General features: G+C 43.2%; 1 protein-coding gene across 1 annotated transcript in view; it reads right to left on the bottom strand.

Moving 5' to 3' along the window:
- Window positions 1-470: 470 nt before the first annotated feature.
- The window catches only part of prex2 (phosphatidylinositol-3,4,5-trisphosphate-dependent Rac exchange factor 2), a 358,894-nt gene continuing 335,328 nt past the window's right edge, over window positions 471-24,036 (bottom strand). Inside the window, exons 39-40 of the mRNA XM_060824113.1 lie at window positions 23,140-23,207; window positions 471-807 (exon numbers count right to left, since the gene is read on the bottom strand). Of these exons, the coding sequence (XP_060680096.1) occupies window positions 765-807; window positions 23,140-23,207 (111 nt within the window). The 3' untranslated portion in view covers window positions 471-764. The remainder of the gene's footprint in view (window positions 808-23,139; window positions 23,208-24,036) is intronic.

The raw sequence follows: 24,036 nt of genomic DNA, 5'->3' as shown, positions 1-24,036 counted from the left end.
TCTCTGTTATGCTGCTTTTATCTTCCTTCTTTCCTATCACATATTACAAATACTGTCATTGAAGATTCCATACACAGCAGTAAGGCCAAAGTAATTTATTGCATTAAAGACAAATCAAACTTTATAGCAAATACAAAACAATATATGATGGGGAATGGGTGAAAGGTTATAATACAGTCACAGCCTCAGTACGGCAAATTCACTGATGTTTGTGCTATATAAAATATTATCTGAACTCCTTGGTTATATTACAGCTCTGTTGTATACTCTTAATAGAAAACTGCTTTGGGCATCTTCTTAGTGATATGCATTAGCAAATGTGACTACATCTGACAACAGACAGTGAAAATGTAGCATCTCATCTTAAATACTGAGCAATTCAAATTTACAAAATAGTATCAACAAATTATACTTTAATAATGTAAGAGATAAAGATTAAAGATTTGTAACAGTTGAGTGTAGCTTCTTAAATTGATAGTTCATTAAATATTATGCTTTATAAATTTACACTAATTTTAATTAATTTTATAGTTTAAACACCAACCATAGCTTGAATCCATAACGAAAACAAAATTCCAGTTGTGTCAGTGGTCAAAGTTTATATTGATATAGCTCATAAAAAGGCGAACACTTCATTTTACCAGCACTACGAATATCTTGTGAGCAGACCAGGATCATTCTGCTGTCTGGATCAGAAATGCTGTTTCACTTGTTACTGAAGAGACTATATCTAGGTATCCCTGGGTTAAGTACGAGCAGGAATCTCATGCATCTCCATCAGGGGACGGTTGACATAGCTTGTACAATCTAACAGAAACAGATGGTAGATATTAGACTGTGATTGAATACAATGTATTCGTAATTATCAAATTTATTAAGCATTCACTATAGAACATTAAAATGAAGTAAACAATAATTATATCACTGAACGCTTTGGCCAACAGAAAATATCTCATTGCACTTTACTACATTGTTTAACAAGGCATAAGTGAGGACTACAGATGCTGGAGATCAAAGTCTAGATTAGTGTGGTACTGGAAAAGCACAGCAGGTCAGGCAGTATCCGAGGTTTCCTCCGGATGCTCCGGTTTCCTCCCACAGTCCAAAGATGTGCGGGTCAGATGAATTGGCCATGCTAAATTGCCCGTAGTGTTAGGTAAGGGGTAAATGTAGGGGTATGGGTGGGTTGCGCTTCGGCGGGTCGGTGTGGACTTGTTAGGCCGAAGGGCCTGTTTCCACTGTAAGTAATCTAATCTAATTTAATCTAAAATTGACGTTTCGGGCAAAAGCCCTTCATCAGGAATAAAGGCAGGGAGCCTCCGGGGTGGGGTGATAAATGGGAGGGGGGTGCAGCAATCCCATATACCTCTCCACCTCAGAGGCTCCCTACCTTCATTTCTGATGAAGGGCTTTTGCCCGAAACGTCGATTTTCCTGCCCCTCGGATGCTGCCTGACCTGCTGTGCTTTACCAGCACCACATTCATCTCTACATTTTCTAACAAGCTCTGTAAACTATATTGCTGGTGCTGAAACTGAATAAACATCCATAGACATTTGTTTCATTTAAATAATATTGTGGAAAAGGCAACTTATCTTGGCCATGAAAACCAATGAGCTCATGGAAAATAAATAAACTTTCTATTATTTTTCATGACATCCTATCAAATGTCATTATTCTCATTGAATTCCCTGCTGATGATGTTACTAGAAACTACAAAGAGAGGCTCAATCGTTCTTTTTTTAAAACAAATCTTTAAAATATCTTCATGTAACCAGCTTTCATTTGAACTGAAGTGAAGTACAATGAAGTGTAATAGATTCTTGAGGGTGGAGATATCTGCTTAAAGAAGGAATGAAATAATGTTCGTGGATGCTGCAACTATATGAATCACATCAACTATCAGTAACCACATCAGTTTAACAAATAATCCAATAATGTTGAAATAAACTAGTTGAATCTAAAAGAGAGAGGAGGCATAATCAATTAGGTCCATGTTAAATTCTTAAAGGAACACAGCCTGATGTGACAAAATTAAACTGACTTCTGTGAAACTCATGTGTAACTGGTTTAAACAATATATTGAATTGATTTGAATTAATTGAATTAGCTCTAGCTATATTGTCACACATACTCAAATGAGTGCAGCGAAAAGTTTACAGTCACCATCTTAGGTACAAAGGTCCCTGGGTACAGATACTTGAGACCAAATTCTTAGGAAGCAAAAGAAATGAGAAAAGTGAAGATATAAATAGTCCAGCATTGCAGCTCATTGGAATAAACTAGAAAAGTAAAGAAGTAAAAAGTTCAGAGTATCAGTCTTTCCGACCCAGTCCATGGTGATACCTAGCCTTCAGGGAGATCTCCACAGCCTGCACCAGACCCACCAACAGGAGGTGCTCCATTCTCTGTGCCATCTCTTCACCACTGAGCCCGCTGCGCTGATGCCAAGTATATTAGTTGGAACTGTTGTTTTAAAATATTTATCGTCATCAGTATGGGTTTAACTATTTGAAACTCAAACAATGTAAGGGAAAAATAAATGGGGGTCGGTGCGTATTGGGAAAGGGACAAGTAGTGACTGAAAGCTGGCTTGATAATAAGAAATAGAAAATAGATACAGTAATCGATCACATGATGTCTCGAGATTGTTCTGCTTCACCCCACATCTCCCACGCTGCCCACATGTCTGCATTCCCTTGGACACACAAATCAGTCTCAAAACCATAAATATACTTAACAATGTAACATCCACACCCTATAGGGTAGAGAATTTCAGGGCTTCACAAACCTTTGGGTGAACAAATTTATCTTAACCTCAGTCCCAAATGATTCATTCCTTAACTGAGACAGTGTCCTTGTGATTACCCCAGCAAGGGGCAAACAAGCTGTCTGTATTTAACCTGCTCATCCTCGTCAGATTCAAGTATATTTCAATGCGATCACCTCTCATACTTCAAAACTCCAGAGAAAAGGGTCAAATTTCCCTAATCTATCATTTTAGGACAACCCCCTCATCTGAGGAACTAATCTAGTGAAGCTTAGCTGTACTGTCTCCGGGCAAGAATATCTTTCTTTAATACGGGGGCCAAAACTCTCAACAAATTAGAGCAAGATTTCTTAATTGTTATACCCAGTCCCCTTGCAATAAAGGCCACATGCTATTTGTCTCCACAACTTTCAATATCTTCATGGTAACTTTCAGTCTTCCATGTATAATGCAACATTTAAAAGGCATTTGGATGTGTATATGAATAGGAAGGGTTTGGAGAGATATGGGCTGGGTGCTGGCAGTTGGGACTAGATTGGGTTGGGATATTTGGTCGGCATGGATGGGTTGGACCGAAGGGTCTGTTTCCATGCTGTACATCTCTATGACTCTAATTATACCCAGGTTTCTCTGAACATGCCTTTCAAAACCTACTCTACATTTCTGTTCTTGCCACTTGCTCACTCCCTGAACAGGTCTGAGGGTACAGAGGTTGAAATGCAAACTTGGGCAAGTGGTGTAGTTGGAGATCTTTCTGCAAGGGTTTTCTTGAGCTATAATTTAGATTATTAGACTTTACTTCAGACTTTAAAACTTCAAGCTAGTTAAGGAGCTGAGTAAACAGAAACTCTCTGACAGTGACAGTTAACTGTCAATCGATTGACAGTGACGAGGTATTAATCACTGTCACTACAAGTTGTCATTTGGTTGGAAGTCACCAGGCCTCTATAAATGTGGACATGGAAAGAGGGGCTCTTGTGGTGCACTGGTAGTATGCACCTCTTACCCAAAGGTCCTGGATTCAGGTCCCACCTATATTTTAACACCTCTGAACAGGTTGATTAGAAAATATCTATAAACATAGACATGGTGAGACTGGTCTGGTGCAGTGATAGTATCTCTATCTCTGAACCGGGAGGCCTGGGTTAAAGCTGCATCTGCTCCAGAGGCATATAACAGGTTGGTTTGAAAATTCACAATGGACATCCAGTCCCTGGACACCTCCATCCCCCATCACGAAGGACTCAAAGCCCTCCACTTCTTCCTTTCCCGCCGCACCCACCAGTACCCTTCCACATACACCCTCCTTCGACTGACTGAACTGGTCCTCACCCTGAATAACTTCTCTTTCCAATCCTCCCACTTCCTCCAAACTAAAGGAGTTGCCATGGGCACCCGCATTGGCCCCAGCTATGCCTGTCTCTTTGTAGGATATGTGGAACAGTCCATCTTCCGCAACTACACTGGCACCACCCCCACCTTTTCCTCCGCTACATCGATGACTGTATCGGTGCTGCCTCGTGCTCCCATGAGGAGGTCGAACAGTTCATCAACTTTACCAACACCTTCCATCCCGACCTCAAATTCACCTGGACTGTCTCAGACTCCTCCCTCCCCTTCCTAGACCTTTCCATTTCTATCTCGGGCGACCGACTCAACACAGACATCTATTATAAACCGACTGACTCCCACAGCTACCTGGACTACACCTCCTCCCACCCTGCCCCCTGTAAAAACTCCATCCCATATTCCCAATTCCTTCGTCTCCGCCGCATCTGCTCCCAGGAAGACCAATTCCAACACCGCACAGCCCAGATGGCCTCCTTCTTCAAGGACCGCAGATTCCCCCCAGACGTGATCGACGATGCCCTCCACCGCATCTCCTCCACTTCCCGCTCCTCCGCCCTTGAGCCCCGCCCCTCCAACCGCCACCAAGACAGAACCCCACTGGTTCTCACCTACCACCCCACCAACCTCCGTATACAGCGGATCATCCGCCGTCATTTCCGCCAACTCCAAACGGACCCCACCACTAGGGATATATTTCCCTCCCCTCCCCTATCAGCATTCCGCAAAGACCACTCCCTTCGTGACTCCCTCGTCAGGTCCACACCCACCAACCCAACCTCCACTCCCGGCACCTTCCCCTGCAACCGCAGGAAATGCAAAACTTGCGCCCACACCTCCTCCCTTACCTCTCTCCAAGGCTCCAAGGGATCCTTCCATATCCGCCACAAATTCACCTGTACCTCCACACACATCATTTACTGCATCCGCTGCACCCGATGTGGCCTCCTCTATATTGGGGAGACGGGCCGCCTACTTGCGGAACGCTTCAGGGAACACCTCTGGGACAGCCGGACCAACCAACCCAACCACCCAGTGGCTCAACACTTTAACTCTCCCTCCCACTCCACCGAAGACATGCAGGTCCTTGGACTCCTCCATCGCCAGAACATAATAACATGACGGTTGGAGGAAGAGCGCCTCATCTTCCGCCTGGGAACCCTCCAACCACAAGGGATGAACTCAGATTTCTCCAGTTTCCTCATTTCCCCTCCCCCCACCTTGTCTCAGTCGGTTCCCTCGAACTCAGCACCGCCCTCCTAACCTGCAATCTTCTTCCTGACCTCTCCGCCCCCACCCCACTCTGGCCTATCACCCTCACCTTGACCTCCTTCCACCTATCACATCTCCATCGCCCCTCCCCCAAGTCCCTCCTCCCTACCTTTTATCTTAGCCTGCCTGGCACCCTCTCCTCATTCCTGATGAAGGGCTCTGGCCTGAAACGTCGAATTTCCTGTTCCTTGGATGCTGCCTGACCTGCTGTGCTTTAACCAGCAACACATTTTCAGCTGTGATCTCCAGCATCTGCAGACCTCACTTTTTACTTGAAAATTCTATAAATGGAGATGGGATTTACAATTACAGAGTGTGACAAGATCTGTTTATGGTGGGTATGAGTGCTAATATTTCACTGTAAGGGGATGGTGTGCTGCTTTTCATCTTTTACAACCTCTGGAAACTGATGAGTGTTCAAGGCTTTAATTAAGTGAGAATGTAGGTGACTGATTTGTGAGGTTTAAAGATTTTATCACTCAAAACATAGGCAGTTGTTTAAGCCAGTACTAGACAAATAAGTATTACTTGAAGTTTATAGATTAACTAATTAAAATTGATAGGACAGCACTTAAACACTGCTAAAAGGGAAATTGAGCTGGAAGCTTTTCATCACAGACTCATTAGGATTGCAATGCAAGAGAAAGACAAACAACTTTAGAAAGAAAGCAACAATTTCATTTAGCATGAGAAGACCACTCTGATTGATCGGTTGGCATAGAGATGGAGCAGGACTGGGTAACTGCTCACAGAATCTCAGGAGGCGGCCATTTTGTCCATTGGCTGCTCCAGTTCTTCGAATGACCTTCATTGTTTAGTGCTAGAACCCTCACTGATTTTTCTTTTTTCTTCCTTTTATCAATCTTTGATTTGGAGCTGGGAACTGAAAGGTGACCTTTAGATTATGAGCGGCGGTTTGTGTTAAAGAAGAGGAACAAACAGGTTCTTCCTCATGTTTGAGGCCAGGCCTGAAAGTTAATTGCAAGCTGGTGCATGATCAAAGAACTGTATAAATGTTTCAACCCCAGAGTGGCAACTTGCTTAATCAGATGGCAAATATCTGTCCATCAATGAAGTGGGTACCTAGGAATCAGTTGCAGCAAGTTTGGGAGAGAACATGCTGATCAAACAGAGGGAGGGGGTGGAGGGTTTTGAAATGTTTGGAACTGGGAGTTTCTGAGGAGGAAGAGTTTGGCTATTGATGTTATAGCATGAAGGTTTGGAAGCTTTCTGCCTAACCTCCCATTATCGGCTATTGAAAGGTAGTAAATAGCTATAAGAATTTAAATGAATTTTTCTTGGGGTCTATCAGAAGTTATATATGGGTGTCATCAGAAACTAGACAAAATATAATCCCAGATGCCGGTAATATTATGGATTGTGGATACTGCATACTGGCCAGTTACAGCACATTTATTTATATTTTTCATTATTCCTTAACTGTGTCTATTTGCCTGACAGTCTGTCTGTTTTTGTATGAGTGGTAACTAGGATTAAAGAGGGTTGGGTTTAAACTTTAGACATTAATTCGATTGACTTGCTGTTTTACTTAGGTCTGCTGAAATTATTGTACTGTTAATAAATTAGGAGAAAGTGAGGACTGCAGATGCTGGAGATCAGAGCTGAAAATGTGTTGCTGGAAAAGCGCAGCAGGTCAGGCAGCATCCAAGGAGCAGGAGAATCAACGTTTCGGGCATCAGCCCTTCCTGTTAATAAATTGTCAAGTTTTTTTGATTGAGCTATAAACCTGGTGTCTGGCATTGATTATTCACAAAGTTTGGCATGAGTTATTCAAGATGTCTGGTTAGGAACCATTAGAGTCCATTTTGAGGGTCATTTGAGCATTGTAATTTTACAGTGTTGTGAATACAGGATAGGAAGGCTGATTTCATTCAACTGTCTGTCTCGGTGTTTTAACACTAGTGCCAAGCTCCTGTTTGTTTTCCCCACATGCTCATACATTGTTTTTATCCACTGTAAAGCATGAGCCACCTAGCTCATCACCCCACCAATGTATCAATGTCCTTTTGAAGTTCTAAGTGTCCCCCTCACAGCTTACAATTTTTCCAAATTTTGTATCAACTGTAAACATTGCATTTTCCTGGCATAACAAGATCCAGATCATAAATACATATCAGGAAAAGCAACGGTCCCAATACTGACCTGCAGATTAGATTAGATTACTTACAGTGTGGAAACAGGCCCTTCGGCCCAACAAGTCCACACCGACCCGCCAAAGCGCATACCCCTACATTTACCCCTTACCTAACACTACGGTCAATTTAGCATGGCCAATTCACCTGACCTGCACATCTTTGGACTGTGGGAGGAAACCGGAGCACCTGGAGGAAACCCACGCAGACACGGGGAGAACGTGCAAACTCCACACAGTCAGTCGCCTGAGGCGGGAATTGAACCCAGGTCCCTGGCGCTGTGAGGCAGCAGTGCTAACCACTGTGCCACCGTGCGGCCCAAGTTACCTCTAGGTAACTCCTCTGAAATCCTTCCTCCAGCCTGACCCATGTTTCCTATCACTCATCCGCATTTGTAGCCATGTTGCTCCTGACCCTTTTATTCCATGACCTCACTTTCCTCACAGACCTGTTGCATGCTGAATCAAACATCTTCTGAAAATCCATGTACACCATTTTATCAGCATTACTCTTAGCACAGGAACACTACCTTCTGTCCACAATGTTGTGCTAAACATGACGCCAAATTGAGCTAATCTTTTCTGACTGCCCTTGGTCCATATCCCTCCATTCTATGCAACTTGATGAGCTTGTCTAAACGTCTCTTAAACGCCCCTAATGTATCTGCCTCCACCACCATCCCTGGCAGTGTGTTCCACAATCTTTCCACTCTGTGTGAAAAAAAACTTGCCCCTCACATCACCTTTGAACTTTCCTCCTCTCACCTCAAATACATGCCCTCTAGTATTAGACATTTCAACTCTGGGAAAAAGATTCTGACCGTCAACCCTACGTATGCATCTCATAGTTTTATAGTCTTCCATCAGGTCTCCCCTCAGCCTCTACCACGCAAGACAAAACAACCCGAATCTTTCTAGCCTGTCAGTACAGCTCATACCCTCTAGTCCAGGCAGCATCTCTTCTGCACCCTCTTCAAAGCCTCCATATCCTTCCTGTATGAGAACTGATCTCATCAAGTCTTTCAATTACCTCTTACAAAAAACTCCAACAAGTTGATTAAATATGATTTCCCTTTTACAAGTCCCTGCTAAGTTTTCCCAATCAACATGCCTTTTTCCATGTAACTACTAATTATGTGCAAAATAATTATCTTTATAGGCCTCCCACCACTAAAGTAAAACCAACTGGCCTGTAATTGTTATTTTATTAATTGATTGAATTCAAACCAGACAGATTGAGTCTGACTGATTGGGGACATTTTCACGGGGTGTAGCAGGAATTGGCTTACTCCCTAACACTCGACTCAGTAAGAAACGTATCACATGTGGACATATTGATCTATACACAGGACAAAGAGAATGCAGCTTCGTGCATTAACAAATGAATCATACTGCAGACTCAACTGATAATTGAAGATTGGTTTCCTGTGTAATTCACAGCACAGTCAGGATCATTTAATTAGATACCCTACAGTGTGGAAACAGGCCCTTCGGCCCAAATAGTCCACACTGACCCTCTGAAGAGTAACCCACCCAGAACCATTTCCTTCCAACTAATGCACCTAGCACCATGGGCAATTTAGCATGGCCAATTCACCTGACCCGCACATCTTTGGACGGTGGGAGAAACCGGAGAAAACCCACAAAGCCACAGGGAGAATGTACAAACTTCACCCAGCCAGTCACCCAATGTTGGAATCAAACCTGGGACCCTGGTGCTGTGAGGCACCGTACTGCCCAAATATCAGCACATGTTTTTTTCAATCATGGAATCACAGTATGAATCCTTACTAACATCGTGTTAAAGACTATTGTCCTTGGTTTTGTAAACATGGGCTGGTTGAGCATGATCAGCATGCTACCCACTGCGGCAGTCAATGAGGTGTTGGATAGCCCTCATTGGAATACTTCACCTAAATATCTGGCATCACACCGGCACCGAAACGTACGCACCATGCCTCTCTGTGTGATAGGCAGAAGGTCTCTGTGTGATAGGCAGAAGGTCTTTTGTGTTTTGATGGTGGTATCCCAGAGTGGAGAAAACCACGTCACGTTTTACTGCAAATGTAGCAGCATATAATGGGTGAAAGTGAGGACTGCAGATGCTGGAGCTCAGAGTCAAGATTTGTGGGGTGCTGGAAAAGCACAGCAGGTCAGGCAGCATCCGAGGAGCAAGAACATTGATGTTTCGGGCAGGGGCTCTTCATCAGGAATGAGCTCATTGCTGCCTGAAACGTCGATGTTCCTGCTCCTCGGATGCTGCCTGACCTGCTGTGCTTTTCCAGCACCACACACTCAACTCTGTTCTCCTAGATTTCTCAACAAGCATGCCAAGGGAAGGGAGCTAGTTTGAATTCTCCAACTCAAAGGTAAATTTGAGTGCGGCATATAATCTCTTAAAGTGTGTCAGGAACTCCCTACATGTAACAATAGATTGAAATAAAGCAAACATGTCATCCACACATCTGAAATATGTGAGGGCTAGGAGGTTAGCAATCATTCTAATTGGAGATACATTTCTCAGGGAAACAGAAAAAAATGTTGACAAGAGCTAACATAAAAAGACCATCCAAGGCCTGCATACTGATAGCAATACCGTGTCAATATGTCCTTACACATTGTTTACCTTTGCACTATCATTCAAAGGAGCCATTGATATTTTCATTAGCCCACTACATTGAAAGCAATCTAGATGGGACTGATTTTCACAACTTGATCTATGCTTCAGTCGCAAAAGTCCAGTTTAATGTTTCAAGTCAATGAGATTTCCATTAGGATGTCTGATGTCTTGTGATGAGATGTGAAATTGTGTGTGCTAGACACTGTGATGGTCTTCATTGGAGTGAATTCATATTGTTGTTTCAGGGCTGCTATTGTAACAGTGCCTTGAAGTACAGCAGTATACCTAGCATCTTCCTTGCAAGAGTTGGCAAAAGGGCAGCACCAAGTAATAGGCAGAAGACTGGGGAAACTAGTGCTGACATGATGAATTAAGGAGTGGAATTAGGAGGAAGGTGCTGTTGTAATTGCACGGCTTCTTGTTTTACTACATACCAGATGGGGTGTACCAAAATGGTTTCACATGGTCATCATTTATACACCTTAACAAAATCTGGAATTAAGAGTCGAATGTTGATCATGAAACCCTTGTCGGATGTTGGAAAAAATCCCCATCTGGCTCATTAATTTCCTTCAGGGACAGAATTCTGCCAACTTTACCTGGTCTGGCCAACATGTGATTCCAGACCTGTGCAATATGATCGACTCTTAACTGCCCTCTGGACAATAGGGATGGGCAAGAAACGCTGGCCTGGCCAGTGATGTCTTCATCTTATCAATGAATTAAAAAAAAGGCAGAGAGAAGCTTTGAAGGGTTGATCATTGAGCCTGAGGTTGTTAGTGGCTTGGGAAAGACCTGGTGAATGATTTAAGCTGCTGCAGTTGCTTCATCTTTCTGCCTCATCTTATAATGAAGATGGCACACTGCTAAACAGGGCATTCATAAATCTGAGAATGATTGCAGCATTTTTACAAAGATCCAACAGCAGCAAAACTACTTTCTATTCAAGAAGACAAAAATAAAGACATCTCTTTGCAAATGCTGACATCTTTTGAGACAGAGAGTAGTGGAAAAGCAGCTTTGGAAGCTATAGCGCAGGTTTCTCTGGGAATAGTTTGCCCCTTAACTAAAGCCAGAAATAGAGCACGAGATTTGATTAGAGGAGAGTGTGTTCATTTATATGCAGTTTACATTGCTATTGCTGTTCCCTCTACATGTGCGGTCAGGTTCTAGCTCCCGAGAAAAACAAGAAGAACATTCTGCTATTTGAGCACATGATGGGCAGAAGGATTAGTTTACGGTGCCCATTTTCCAACTATCATTATAAACACTGAGGAGAAAAACCATCCCTAATATTGTAATTGCAGTTAATTGATGATTTGGATAAATTCAACATTCCCTCTTTGATGTAGTACTCTGTAACTCTTTTTATATAAATTCCACATGCTTAAATACCTCTGTTCCTTATAATGTGTTCAACTGTCCCTACCAAATTAAAATAACAATGTGATTGCAAACACCCCAAGAGCCAATGTGGTCCTGTGCCATTTTCTTCTTCCAAAATGTACCACCTTGTAATTTTCTGCCTTAAATTTTAATCTCCAAATTACTGCCAGATTCTCCTGGTGATTTTTAAAAGACTTTTCAAAGTTGTTTTTTCTGGAGTAAGTAATCATAGAGTCACAGTATTGTACAGGACGGAACAGACACTTCAGTCCAACCTGACCATGCTGACCAGGTGTACTAACCTAATCTAGTCCCACCTGCCAGCACTTGGCCCATATCCCTCTAAACCCTTCCTATTCATGTACCCATCCATGCCTTTTAAATGTTGTAATTGTACCAGCCTCCATCACTTCCCCTGACAGCTCATTCCATACACACACTACCCTCTGCATGAAAAAGTTGCCCCTTATTTCCCTTTTAAGTAAGAGTTTGTGAGAGGGGTGAGAGAAGAGATTGTTTTAAAATTATCAGAAAATATAGGAATTTAATAAATGCAGGTCATAATTTAGGTTTGACAGTAATTGCCTTGCAAATATAATCGCGCTTTAAATGTTGCTAACATAAAACACTCTCCTTCTGGCCCATAAACCTATCACCCTCTCACCCTCTTCCAGTCCTGCCTGAACTGCTGTGCTCTTCCAGCACCACTCATCCAGAATCTGGTTTCCAGCACCTGCAGTCATTGTTTTTACCTCAGTCCCTCTACACCTCCATGACTAGGGCCTCCAAGCCCTCCGTTTCTTCCTCTCCAGACGTCCCCAACAGTACCCTTGCACCAACACTCTCATTCGTTTGGCCGAAATGGTCCTCACCCTTAACAATTTCTACTTTGAATCCTCCCATTTCCTCCAGACCAAAGGGGTAGCCATGGGCACCCGTATGGGCCCTAGCTATGCCTGTCTCTTTGTTGGCTACGTAGAACAGTCCATCTTCCATAATTATATCAGTACCATTCCCCACCTCTTCCTCCGCTACATTGATGACTGCATTGGCGCCACCTCGTGCTCCCGCGAGGACGTTGAACAATTCATCAACTTCACCATTACATTCCACCCCCAAAACCTTAAATTTACCTGGACCATCTCTGACACCTCCCTCCCCTTCCTGGACCTCTCCATCTCCATTAATGACGACCAACTTGACACCATTTTTTACAAACCCACCGACTCCCACAGCTACCTGGATTACACCTCTTCCCACCCTATCTCCTGCAAAAATGCCATCCCCTATTCCCAATTCCTCCGCCTCCACTGTATCTGCTCCAAGGAGGACCAGTTCCACCACAGAACACACCAGATGGTCTCCTTCTTTAGAGACAGGTATTTCCCTTCCCACATGGTTAAAAATGCCCTCCAACGCATCTCGTCCACATCCCGCACCTCCGCCCTCAGACCCCACCCCTCCAACCGTAACAAGGACAGTGCTCACCTTCCACCCTACCAACCTTCGCATAAACCAAATCATCCGCTGACATTTCCGCCAACTCCAAACGGACCCCACCGCCAGGGATATATTTCCATCCACACCCTTTTCCGCCTTCCGCAATGGCCGTTCCCTTTGTGACTACCTGGTCAGGTCCACACCCCCCCACCCACAACCCATCCTCCCATCCTGGCCCCTTCCCCTGCCACCGCAGGAATTGCAAAACCTGCGCCCACACCTCCTCCTTCACCTCCATCCAAGGCCCCAAAGGAGCTTTCCACATCCATCAAAGTTTTACCTGCACATCCACCATTATCATTTATTGTATCCGTTGCTCCCGATGCGGTCTCCTCTACATTGGGGAGACTGGACACCTTCTAGCAGAGCGCTTTAGGGAACATCTCTGGGACACCCGCATCAATAAACCACACCACCCTGTGGCCCAACATTTCAACTCCCCCTCCTACTCAGTTGAGGACATGGAGGTCCTGGGCCTCCTTCACCGCCACTCCCTCACCACCAGACGCCTGGAGGAAGAACACCTCATCTTCCGCCTCGCAACACTTCAACCCCAGGGCATCAATGTGGGCTTAACCAGTTTCCTCATTTCCCCTTCCCCCACCTCACCCCAGCTCCAACCTTCCAGCTCAGCACTGTCCCTATGACTTGTCCTACCTGCCTATCATCCTTTCCACCTATCCACTCAACCCTCCTCCCTGACCTATCACCTTCATCCCCTCCCCCACTCACCTATTGTACTCTATGCTACTTTCTCCCCACCCCCGCCCTCCTGTCACTTATCTCTCCACCTTTCAGGCATCTGCCTCTATTCCTGATGAAAGGCTTTTGCCCGAAATGTCGATTTTACTGCTCCTAGGATGCTGCCTGAACTGCTGTGCTTTCCCAGCAACACTCTAATCTAAACTCTATCACCCTCTCACCCTAAATGTATGCCCTCTAGATCTGCACTCCTCCACCCCAGGGAAAAGATCTTGTCTATTTACCCTATCTTGGTGTTTGCTGCTCAATTCGAGGTCAAATAGGACACAGCACAGCTTGAGTCAACCAGGTTAACAATCAGGAACGAAAGCCAATCAGTAGGAAGACGATGCATGATTTATTCATTTGTGACTTTGCGTGTCAAACAGGTAGTATTGAAAATTTGTAAGTAACATGATAGCAACTTGTTAATAATCATATGTGCATGGCTGAAGAAATCTGGCCTTGAAGAGTACACAAAACATCACTGATTCAATCAGGAGCCATTTCAAAGTAAGGTCTCTGCTGAGGTGAAATATTCCTGCCCAGAAATTGAAATGCCAGTGTGATCTGTTGAGTATCAATGAGGGAAAGTGACTGACATATGTAATACAAATAAGCAAATTAGACTTCTGATACACGCCAGACCAAACCCCCTAAAAGAACACATTAAGAAGATAGCCCCGAACCTAACTTTGGAAAGACGTGCAGGTTAGGATGGATTGGCCATGCTAAATTATCCACGATGTTCAGGGATGTGCAGATTCGATGGTTTGGCCATGCTAAGTTACCTTTAGTGTTCAGGGATGTGCAGGCTAGGGTGGATTGGCCGTGCTAAATTACCAACAGTGTTCAGGGATGTGCAGGTTAGGTAGGTTGGCCATGTTAAATTACCCACGATGTTCAGGGATGTGCAGGGCAGGTGGATTGGCCATGTTAAATTACCCACAGTGTTCAGGGATGTGCAAGTTAGGGTGGATTGGCCATGCTAAATTATCCACAGTGTTCAGGGATATGCAGGTTATGTGGATTGGCCATATTAAATTATCCACAGTGTTCAGGAATATGCAGGTTATGTGGATTGGCCATGCTAAATTACCAACAGTGTTCAGGGATGTGCAGGTTAGGTGGATTGGCCATGCTAAATTACCCACAGTGTTCAGGGATATGCAGGTTAGGTGGATTGGCCATGCTAAATTACCCACAGTGTTCAGGGATATGCAGGTTGGGTGGATTGGCCATGCTAAATTACCCACAGTGTTCAGGGATATGCAGGTTGGGTGGATTGGCCATGCTAAATTACCCACAGTGTTCAGGGATATGCAGGTTAGGTGGATTGGCCATGCTAAATTACCCACAGTGTTCAGGGATATGCAGGTTGGGTGGATTGGCCATGCTAAATTACCCACAGTGTTCAGGGATATGCAGGTTAGGTGGATTGGCCATGCTAAATTATCCACAGTGTTCAGGGATATGCAGGTTGGGTGGATTGGCCATGCTAAATTACCCACAGTGTTCAGGGATGTGCAGGTTGGGTGGATTGGCCATGCTAAATTATCCACAGTGTTCAGGGATATGCAGGTTATGTGGATTGGCCATGCTAAATTACCCACAGTGTTCAGGGATGTGCAGGTTAAGTGGATTGGCCATGCTAAATTATCCACAGTGTTCGGGGATATGCAGGTTAGGTGGATTGACCATACTAAATTACCCACAGTGTTCAGGGATATGCAGGTTAGGTGGATTGACCATGCTAAATTACCCACAGTGTTCAAGGATGTGCACATTAGGTGGATTATCCACAGAAAATACAGGGTTATGGGGATGGGGTAAGGGGGTGAGTCTGAGTGGGATGCTCTTCGGAGAGTCGGTGTGGACTTGTGCTGTAGGGATCCTAAATAGATTAAAGGTGAGTGTCAGGCTTTGCATTCTAGTTGCAATGGGGTTGGTCAAAGTACTTGACTTCAAACAAAATGCACTTTATTTTTACATTACAGTTAAAATACAGATAAAATTTAAAAAATTAAAACAATTGGCTTAACTGGTACTCTATCAAAATGTTTAATAAAATAATATGTACTACTAATTAACTGTTCTAATATAATAACATCCTATAAACACACCCATGGTAAAGACAAATTCAGTAAAATAAATTGTTTCACATGCTATTCCAGCAGCAGGAAGAGATCCCCAACTTTTAGCTGTAACAAAGAGAGAAATAAGAGCTTCCACATCCAGCTTCAAGACCCCAGCAACTGCTGAAAGCTAAACCTAAAAATCCTGGTTCTGTGGGAACTTGACCCCACCCATTCAGGCTGCTTCTATTGTTCCAACGTTTAAAAAAAATAACTCAAGGCCTCACAAGCTATTTTCTTTATTGCTTTGAGCAGACTGCTCATTAACTCTCTCTCAATCTTCCTTCATAAAAGAAACCAGGACAAAATACATCTCTTAAAGCCAGAAGAGGTTACATTTCTAATTCTTTCTAAAGAATGATGCAGTTAAGTACTGCATTCAGATTATTCGATTAGGATGCCCATTTGCAATGTAAGAAAAACCTCCTCTCATTATTTTATAAGAAAGAGCCTGTTTCATGTTTGGAACATTTAAAGTGTGATTATAGTTGCAAGACAAGTTACTGTCAAAACTAAATTGTGACCTGCATTCATTAAACTCCTATATTTTCTGATTAATTTCAAAATAATCTCTTCTTTCAGGAGTACTGGGAGAATTATCAGTGCACAATTCATTTTGTAAAACAAAGATCCTAATTTATAACCTTTTCCCCCCGGAGGATGGACTGGTCCTTTATATTTTTAAGAAATATTCAAAAGGGACAGCCATTCAGTCTCTCTTCATAATGAGATGTTTAGTGAACCCAACATTGAAGTGTCTGACACTGAAAATTTTCATTCAGAGTTTGTTTCCTACATTGCGTGGGATCAGAAGACAGCAAATCTCCCACCACTCAATTCCTCATCCCAAATGGAAAATCTAGCTCTGAGTAATTGCAGCATTGCAGCTTTATATTAGACTTCTACAACACAGACAGAGGCTTGTATCAGTGCTAATGCTCCATGTGAATCTCCTCCCATCTTGTGCCCTCATGTCACTTATTCTATATTCACTTGTGGGATCGGGGCATCGCTGGATAGGCCAGCATTTACTGCCCATCCCTAGGTGCCCCTTGAGAAGGTGGTGAGCTGGAACTGCCAGACTCCAGGTGTTGTCAGCACATTGGAACGTGCGGGATTTTCAATGACAGTGAAGGAAAGGTAATATATTTCCAAGTCAGGATGGTGTGTGGCTTGTGAGGGGGATGATGGGGTAGCATGGTGGCTCAGTGGTTGGAGGACAGGGATTTAAAAAAGACATAAGAGGCAAATATTTACATAGAGGGTGGTTCGCATGCTGAATGAACTTTCTGAGGAAGTGGTGGATATGGATACAATTACAATGTTTAAAAGACATTTGGATGGATGCATGAATAGGAAAGATATGGAGGGCAAAAGTGAGGACTGCAGATGCTGGAAACCAGAGTCTAGATTAGAGTGTTGCTGGAAAAGCACAGCAGGTCAGGCAGCATCCGAGGAGCAGGAAAATCAATGTTTCAGGCAAAAGCCCTTCATCAGGAGCAGGAAAATAGACATGTCAAGCAAAAGCCCATCATCAGGAAAGATATGGAGGGATATGGGCTGGGAGCAGGCAGGTGGGACCAGTTTATATGGGATTATGTTCAGCATTGACTGGTTGTACTGAAAGGTCTGTTTCCATGCTGTAAGACTCTATGCTTGTATGTTTTGTTACTGCCCTGAAAAGAGAGATGTTTACATGATTTTCTCTTCCTGACCTTGGCAACAAACAGCCAATGCAGTTTAAGCTTCCACAATATAAAGCAGAACCAATGGGGTATTACTATTATCCTCATGCAAGGTGAAAGAAATCTAAACTGAGCCCACTGCAAAGAGCTTTAAATAATCAGGGCCTCTGGATATTGGAGTGACCTGCTGTGGAGATATAGGCCAGTAATTACAGTAAAACAGGGATTGGTTAGCTCAGTTGGCTGGATGGTTGGTTTCTGATGCAGATTAACGAGAACAATGTGGATTCAATTCCCACACAGGCTGAAGGACTTGAGGCATGAAGGACTCTCCTCAACCTCTCCCCTCACCTGAGGAGTGGTGACCCTTAGGTTAAACCACCTGCAGTCTTCTCTCTGTAATGACAGAGCAGTCCCCCATGGTTTGGTAAAGCTATGGTACCTTTACCGTGAACAGCAGTATTCATCGGAAACTCCATTCCTGATTGTTGGTATAAACCTGAATGTTAACCGCTGTGACAGGTAGAAATCGATTTCTTGGTTAGGTCATCAGTACTTCAGGAGAATATTGATGTTTAAACATTCATCCAGTTCATTAATGAGACCAGAGATGTAGATCTGTCACTGGGTGCTGGGATTCTTTCCGTTTACCTATAAAGAGCTCTGCCAACGACTGTTTTAGTGGATGGGTGTCTCTGTTAGGTTTCCTGTTGTTTTGCTATTCTATTTTCCAGTTTGGAAAATTGTACAATATTAGAAAGTTAAAACCCTGAAGTTCATCAACAAAGTAATGGATAGAATCAATTGGACAGGACAGTGGCTCAGTGGTTAGCATTACTGCGTCACAGTGCCAGGGACCCGGGTTCAATTCCAGACTCGGGCGACTGTCTGTGTGGAGTTTGCACATTCTCCCTGTGTCTGTGTGGGTTTCCTCTGGGTGCTCCGGTTTCCTCCCACAGTCCAAAGATGTGCAGGTTAGGTGGATTAGCCATGCTAAATTGCACATAGTGTCTAGAGATGTGCAGGCTAGGTGGGTTAGTCATGGGAAATGTGGTATTACAGGAATAAGGTAAGTAATGTTCGTTGAAATGTTAGCGTGTACTCGATGGGTGAATGGACCGCTTCCACACTGTAGGGATTCTGTTAGTGTAGCCGATGTTATCCATATGGTATTTCAAAGTATGACATAATGAACTCATTATTAAAGTTAAAGCCATGGGATTAAAGAATGACCTGATTGAAATAAAATTGGCTAAAAAGAAAGAGCTGGTGAATCAATATTTTTCAGCCTGGAGTCTAACAATGTTCCTGCTACACTTTATGGACATGTAGCTGCACAACAACCTGAAAAGGATCACGGTGCCATGATAATTAATGTATCTGCACATCTCTGCAAAATAAACTCAAGGTACTGTAACCTGGAAAAAGGGATTCTTAAGGGAATATCGTGCTCAATTATCTTACTGGAGAGAGATAACTGTGAGCGTTAAGGCTGTTGTGAAACAATGCACATGGACTGCCAAAAGGCATTTTGATTAATGATGTGCAACAGACTTGTGAGCGAAGTTAGAACTTGGGGACTAAAACAGTCAGCAGCAAAATGAATGCAAAATTGGCTGAGTGATAGGAGACTAAGAATAATGGTTCCTAGATAGTTTTCAGGCTGGAGGAAGGTTTGTTGTGGAGTTCCCCAGGAGACCGTATTGAGATGCTTGCTTTTCCTGATATGCGTTAATGATTTAGACCTTGGTATACATTGGACATTTTCAAAACTTAGGGACAATGCAACATTTTGAAGTTTTGGAAACTGTGACAGGATGGTATGGAACTTCAAGAGAGCATTGGAAAGCTGATGAATGGGCAAGCAAATGGCAAAGGGAGTTCGTTATAGAAAAGTGCGAGGGGTACATTTTGATGGAGAAAAAACATGAACAGAGAGTATAAATGAAAGGATGCTGTGCTAAAGAGTATACAGAATCGGACAGGTGCAGGTTAAAATGTGCCTAATTCATTAAAGTCGTAGGAGAGGTGGTGAGACCAGTCAATAAAGCAAATAGTATCCAAGGATTTATTAATCAGAGCATAGAGTACAACAACTAAGAGTTTATGCTGGACTTGTGCAAGACTTCAGCTGGATTACTATGCACCATTTACGGTGCCACACTTCAGGAAGGGTGTGAACATAGAAGAGATTTGCAAGAATGCTTCCAGGGATGAGAGTCTGCAGTGAGGAAGATAGTTCGGAGAAGTTGGAAGTGTTCTTCTTGGAAAGGCGAAAGCTAAGAGGAGATCTGATATAATTTACCGCATCATGAGATGCCTGGGACAGAGCAGATACACAGAAACTGTTCATAAAATGGACGGAGTACAAGAGGATGGAAGGTCGTTTGCAAATGAAGTAAAAAGAAGATGAGTTAAAAAGAAAAATTTCCCACTGCAAGTCATGATTGTGTAGAGTACAGTACCTAGAAACATGGTTTTGATTAATTCAGTCAATGCATTCAAGAGGGTATTAGTTGATTATTTGAATAACATCAATTTGCATGGAAATGAGGAAGAGACAGGAAAATGGCATCAAGTGGTACAGCTCATGAGAAGTCACATGACACCAGGTTATGGTCCAACAGGTTTATTTCAAATCACAAGCTTTCAAAGCACAGCTCCTTTGTCAGATAAAGTGACTTCACCTGATGAAGGAGCAGCACTCCGAAAGCTTGTTGAACTATAACCTGGTGTCATGTGACTTCTGATTTCCTCCACCTCAGTCCAACATCAGCATCTGCACATCACGCTCCTGCAGGTACAATAGGCTGAGAGATCTCCTCCTCCACCATAACAATTATGGTCCTGTGAAAAACCAACTACTTGTAACTAAATTTGAAAATAAACATTGAGATATCGAGTTTAATTTTCCCCAGGAGTCATTACATGGACCGGTTCTTTTGATACATATTAAATTCCAGGATTTGATTCACTCCATGGGATATCGAGAAATGACAGAGGACACTGGATATTGCAAAGACCATGCGCCCTGTCCATATGTGCTCCGGGGAGCCATACCCCGAGCCAAGTTGTTCCAGGACTGATACGACACTGGCATCTCTGCGGCAATGTGGAAACTTGTCCGCAGGATAAATCCAACATGGCCAATTCTGCCTTAGCTTGACAATCAGTAAAGTGACAGAAGGGAGCATCAACAGGGTTATTGAGTGGTATTTTCTCAGGAATAACCTACTCATTGACATGCAGTTTGATTTATATGTGGCCACGACATGTTCTGACCTCATTACAGTTTTGGTGCAAACACAGATGAAAGAGCTGAATTCCAGAGATGACAGCCTTTGACATTAAGGCTTCAATTGAATGACATGGCATCAAGGAGCCTGAGCAAAACAGGAAGCAGAGAGATCAAGGAGAAACTCTTTACTGGAAGGAGCATACTATGCAGAGAGGAGGATGGTTGTGGTTATTGGGAGTCTATTATATCAGCCCTGGGATATCACTGCAGGAGTTCTTCAACATAGCTATAGGTTAAACCATCCTGAAACATCAATCACCCCTTTTCCATCATAGGTCAGAAATGTGGATATTCTCTGATGACTGCACAATGTTCAGCACATTCCTGACTCTTCAGATACTGGAGCAGTCCATGTCCACACACAGCAAGGCCTACATAATACTCAGGCTCGGAATGATAGATGGGAGTTAACGCTCACTCTGCACAGTATCAATGACCATCTCCAACAAAAGAAAATCCAACCATCTCCCCTTGACCTTCAATGGCACGACTAATGCTGGATCTTGTCCTGTCAACATCTTGGGGGGGAGGGGAATTACCATGAACCAGAGGCTCAGGAACCAGTAAATAAATATTGAGGCTACAGGATAAGCTTTGAGCCGAGGAATTTACCCAAAGCAGATCCAGTTTTTTTGAGGCAAAAATTGGAATATATTGGAATTCTCTCCACTTGCCTTCTAGAAGGGTTTGATGCTATTCAGGACCCAGGAGCAGTGGCTTGCTTGATTGGTACCAGATCCCCCCATCATACATCCTCAACACTCCAGCACTGATGCACAGTGGCAGCAGCGTGTACCATCTCTACGATGCAGTGCAGTGATTCATCTCCCAAATAAGTGACCTCTCCACCCAAGCAGGTCAAGGGCACATTCCCCTCCAAGCCACACACAATCCTGACTTGGATTGAAACCACCTTGACTGTTGCTGTGTCAATAACCGCCTTTTCTAACAGCTCTGTGTAACTACACATGAGGACTACAGTGGTTCAAGAAAGCAGCTCAGTATTACCCTCATGAAGTCAATAAGTGTGAACCTAGCCAGTGATGTCCCATCCTGCAAATGAACTTCCGAAACATTTTACTAGTAAATGTCTAGTTGTGCCACTTCGGGGCACTTGATGAACCACACGGCATTGTATTAATGTCATGTATGAGCCAACTCATAGATAAATGTGACGTTTCCTTCCAAAGGGCCATTGGTGTATTGTTTGGGGTTTTGGTGATAATTCTGAAGTTTGTGTGGTATTTAAAGTCATAAGGTGTAAGTGATAAGTGCAACATCACAATCACTCTGTACTGTGGTGCTAATTACTGCAATACCATCCACATACTCACAGTTATGTGTGACAATGCTGCTCTGTTAACAAGGTCATACTGCCCTTGGCTTTCTTTTCAGAGAGGTCATAAACGGCGACTCCAAAATGTCTGAGGTTGAAGGGTTTTAGGGCCAGTTTGATCATAGCTAGCAGATACTGCCTCAGGCAGAAGGCTTTCTATTGTTAATAAGAACACTTGTACAATGGAAGGGGAGTGGCCAGTTCTCCCAGTTTGGCTTTTCTCTGGTTTGGAAAAAAGCTGCTGGACCCAAAGAAGCAGGTCCATGCTGGTCCTCTCTCTCTCTCTCTGACATCTCTCCTGTAAGACCCTGTGTATGATTTTACCTTTTGTACCAAGGGGTGTTTATGGGGATTCTTGTAAGTATTTGGAGCAGCATCATGAAGTTGGGATGATCTGTTGGGTTTTCGGACAGGTTAAGTTATTCAGTATTCTGTTTTCTGTTGTTTGTGTTTCAGTAAATACATTCTGTTTTGTTTAAAACATAGTGGTTTGACCAGCTGCATCGCTCCAAAAATACCCACCTTACACCTGCTTCAAACAACTCACAAAGTTAGGGTCTGGGCTACCTTTCTGAAATGTTTTGAGGGGTCTGGCATGGTCTGTAACTTATGTCAACACCTACCTCGATACTGTCCTATCCCCCCTCGTCCAGGAATTCCCCACATACATTCGAGACACCACCCACGCCCTCCACCCCTTTCAAGCTTTCTGTTTCCCCGGCCCCCGATGCCTCATCTAAAAATACCTCAGCCATATGTCAACAAGTGCCTGATAAATGGTACATATCATAATCAGACAGTAAGCATACTGTTCTAGCTTAATGGCTGCTGTTGTCAGAGAGGAATACAGAACAAACTAACGTAACATTTCATTATCTTAGTTATGTAAAGCAGTTACCTTGGAGCTGACTGTGGTGTTCGGTCTCTCACTCCAAGATTCTTAGCTGAGTTCTGCACTCTTGCTCCCTGAAATAAGGCAAACACTTTCTCATTGACAGTAAAGCTAATCCAATTGTTTTAATGCAGATCTTGGAAGAAACTGCAATAATAAAAGTGCCTCATCAAATTAACATTACTCATTCATAACGTGTAGGATCTGCAGGATAGCGCTCCATGGACATTAACTTCATCCGAAAAAGAAATTGTAATTTTGATTTGAAGAGGATGCACTGACGAGTGTTAATGTGTCAAAATAAAGAAAATATTCTTGTGAATCCACTTTATCATAAATGTCATGAATATCCTAAAGCCCTTAACCTACAGTTAATTACTTTTAAATGCAGCGACCACGTGCTTTTTTGTGGAAAACATAACAGCTACTTCTCAGAGAATATGATCACTGAAACAATAATGAAATAAACGAGCAGTTTGTCTGTTTCCGACACAGTTTGTGAGGGAGGAATGCTGACCTTGGCACAGAGAGAGTTTAATAACAACCAGAATACACAACCCAGCAGCATCAGTAGATAGAAACCAAATTCAGGTTCAGAACTGGAAAAGGTTGGAGATTAACAGGTTTAAATCGAGTACAGGGACAGGAAAAGGAAAGAACAAAAGGGAACATCTACGATAAGCATTTGGGATATTATGAAAACAGAGAAAATGAATGAGAGATACGCTGATGGTGCAAGATAAAAGAAGATGATAGTGAAACTAGTAAATAAACAAAAAAAAATGAATGGAGAGATGTAAAATGGAATCAAGAATCCCCACCAATGACTTATTTACAAAAACAGAAAGAATATAAAATAATGAGGGGCATAGTTAAGGGGCAAGGACATAAGTATTTTCCCTA

Source organism: Hemiscyllium ocellatum, chromosome 4, assembly GCF_020745735.1.
Source record: "Hemiscyllium ocellatum isolate sHemOce1 chromosome 4, sHemOce1.pat.X.cur, whole genome shotgun sequence".
Taxonomy (NCBI): Eukaryota; Metazoa; Chordata; class Chondrichthyes; order Orectolobiformes; family Hemiscylliidae; genus Hemiscyllium; species Hemiscyllium ocellatum.
The sequence above is the reverse complement of the archived record's forward strand: the minus strand, read 5'-3'. Positions and strand labels throughout refer to the sequence as shown.